The sequence below is a fragment of the Lactuca virosa genome, chromosome 8 (genome assembly GCF_052849685.1).
Source record: "Lactuca virosa cultivar CGN04683 chromosome 8, Lactuca_virosa_CGN04683_v6, whole genome shotgun sequence".
Classification (NCBI taxonomy): Eukaryota; Viridiplantae; Streptophyta; class Magnoliopsida; order Asterales; family Asteraceae; genus Lactuca; species Lactuca virosa.
The window spans coordinates 210,231,125-210,233,847 of NC_136433.1; the positions used below are offsets into that span (position 1 = coordinate 210,231,125).

The window sequence follows — 2,723 nt, forward strand, 5'->3', positions numbered from 1 at the left end:
AGTTTAATATGTGTTGTGCCTATATGTGCAACTAAGTTTATCAAATCTATAACTAACTCGAATTTTGACGGTTGTCATATATATATATATATATATATATATATATATATATATATATATATATATATATATATATATATATATATATATATATATATTATTTAGATTTTAGATTTATTAATTTCGGTGTATTTGAATCCGTTTTTGTAGTGGTTGGAGTAAATATATTTTTACGGCCGAGTAGACGGTACGCGGTCGAAAGAAAAACCGGGAAATTTCTTTGCTGTCGCAAGTTACCCTTCGTCAATTTTAATCTCCCCAGATCTAGGTTTTCCCTTAGATCTTCATTCTTCTCTCTCACAAGTCTTGTTTTGCAATCCAATCTCTCGATGCAATCAATGACCCTTGTAATTTGACACTCTAACATGCAGATTAGCATGTGTTTTGCTTGATTCGAATTCTCGTCATGCCTCCGTGAAATTACTCAGCTAGTTTTTAGGGTTCCCGTGATCAGTTTCTTTTCCTTCGATTCCATAAACAAATTCACGTTGTGCGTATATCATGAATGTGAAATCCGGGCAAGGATCATCATATAGAGATCGGAGTCAGGAGTTTTCGAGCATAGCTGAGAGGCTAAGAAAATCACATTCAGTTTCAGATGCGGCAGAGACGACTGTTAATAGCCGCGGTGCTGGGAGTGGTGCTGGTGGTTCCAGCAAGACTGCGGGATCGCGATCGACGGTTGCAGTCCAGTCGGAATTTAACAAAAGGGCTTCCAAAATTGGGTATGGAATTCACCAAACGTCGCAAAAGCTAGCGAAGCTTGCCAAATGTAAGTTGCTTCATGCACTCTTAATTCTCTTTTACTAAACAATTGATACAGTTATTACTAAAACTGAATACACTATTGATCAATATATTGGGTAAATTGTATACGCAATTGTGCTCTAGTATCAGGCTAGTTTCAAAAAAGTGAGATCAATCTCAATATATGTTGAATTGTAAACCCGGAGGAAGAAGTATTATTAACATGTTCTAGCTTCTGTATTTCTAGTGGCAAAGCGGACATCTGTTTTTGATGATCCAACAAAGGAGATCCAAGAGCTGACTGCTGTCATCAAACAGGACATTACTGTTCTCAATTCAGCAGTAGTAGATTTGCAGCTTGTTTGCAATTCCCAAAATGAAACTGCAAGTATTTCAAGTGATACAACTACCCATTCAACTACAGTTGTTGATAATCTAAAGAATCGATTGATGTCAGCCACAAAGGAGTTCAAGGAGGTTCTTACTATGCGAACAGAGGTGCTCAGTTACTATGAAACCATACTTTTATTTGAACCATATCATCTTTCTATCAATGTTTTTGTTGAACTTTGAATCATTTGGCTGCAGCATTTGAAGGTTCATGAAAATAGAAGACAGTTATTTTCTGCAACTACTTCAAAAGAGAATGCTAATCCATTCGTTCGTCAACGCCCTTTAGCAAACAAGGGAACATCCAATTCTTCAAATTCACCTCCTCCATGGGCTAATGACTCTTCAAGTTCATCTGCATTGTTCCCTAGGTAAAGATAAATTTTGACAAAGTTAAATTACAGAAAAACACAGCTAACTAATTTCTGTTTTTTTAGAAAGCAGGCTGATGCAGAATCTCAGCCATTGATTCAAGATCAACAAAATCAGCAACAACAAATGGTTCCATTACAAGATAGTTACATGCAAAGTAGAGCTGAAGCTCTTCACAATGTGGAGTCCACCATTCATGAATTAGGCAACATTTTTCAACAATTGGCAACCATGGTTTCTCAGCAGGGGGAGCTTGCAATCAGGTTAGTCCCATTTTTTCAGACTGAATAAACCGTATGAATGAGACTAAATGACCATTTTACCCTTACATTCCAAAATACAAATTTCACAATAGGTGAAGGCTTGGTGTCTTAAGAATACCCGAGTTTCTGTATTGAGTTGTTTTTTCTGTATTAATTAAGTAGTAAAATGATGGTTGACAGGATTGATGAAAACATGGAGGATACTTTGGCGAATGTTGAAGGAGCACAAGGGCAACTGATGAGGTACCTCAACAGTATATCATCTAACAGGTGGCTCATGATAAAGATATTCTTTGTATTAATTGTATTTCTCATGATTTTTCTATTCTTTGTTGCTTAATATAACAATATTTTTGAGATATGAAACGAAACAACGAGCCTTTTTTCTTGCTATTTCTTTAATGTTTGCGGATTATAGGATATCATTGTTTCTAAGAAGTTTATTTGGGGAAGAGATTTAATTTTAAATACTGTGTATGTTTGACCCTTTTCAAAAACATTTTAAAAAAACCAACCTTTTGATCCATTCTAGCCAGAAAACCCGCACATATCCTACCGTCAACCCCAAACCTAAGTTTCGGATGACAAAATCGACGAAACCTAACACAACACAAAATCCAAGAAGAAATTAATGAGCCACATAACCCCCCACCTCACGCAGACTTCTAACGAGCATAAGGTAAAACAATGGAACATCAAAGAAGAAGTCGCGTTAGTTAAGACTTCAATCGACATTTCAAAAGATTCAGCACTACGAATTAACAATGATTTGAGTCCTTTTGGAAGCGGATTCTTGACAATTTTCTAAAACAAATACAAACTATCGATCATATTGTGCATCAAATGAATTTAAAATGGTAGGACATGGCCGAAAATATCAACAACTTCAAT

General features: G+C 35.8%; 1 protein-coding gene across 1 annotated transcript; it reads left to right on the top strand.

Annotated features, from left to right (window-relative positions):
* Nucleotides 1-247: 247 nt before the first annotated feature.
* SYP32 (syntaxin of plants 32) lies at nt 248-2,225 on the top strand. The gene is made up of 5 exons (XM_079069561.1): nt 248-832; nt 1,055-1,305; nt 1,396-1,568; nt 1,635-1,832; nt 2,013-2,225. The coding sequence occupies exons 1-5, from the start codon at nt 562-564 to the stop codon at nt 2,170-2,172; spliced, it is 1,053 nt and encodes a 350-aa protein (XP_078925687.1). The 5' UTR covers nt 248-561; the 3' UTR covers nt 2,173-2,225.
* The last annotated feature ends 498 nt before the right edge of the window (nt 2,226-2,723 follow it).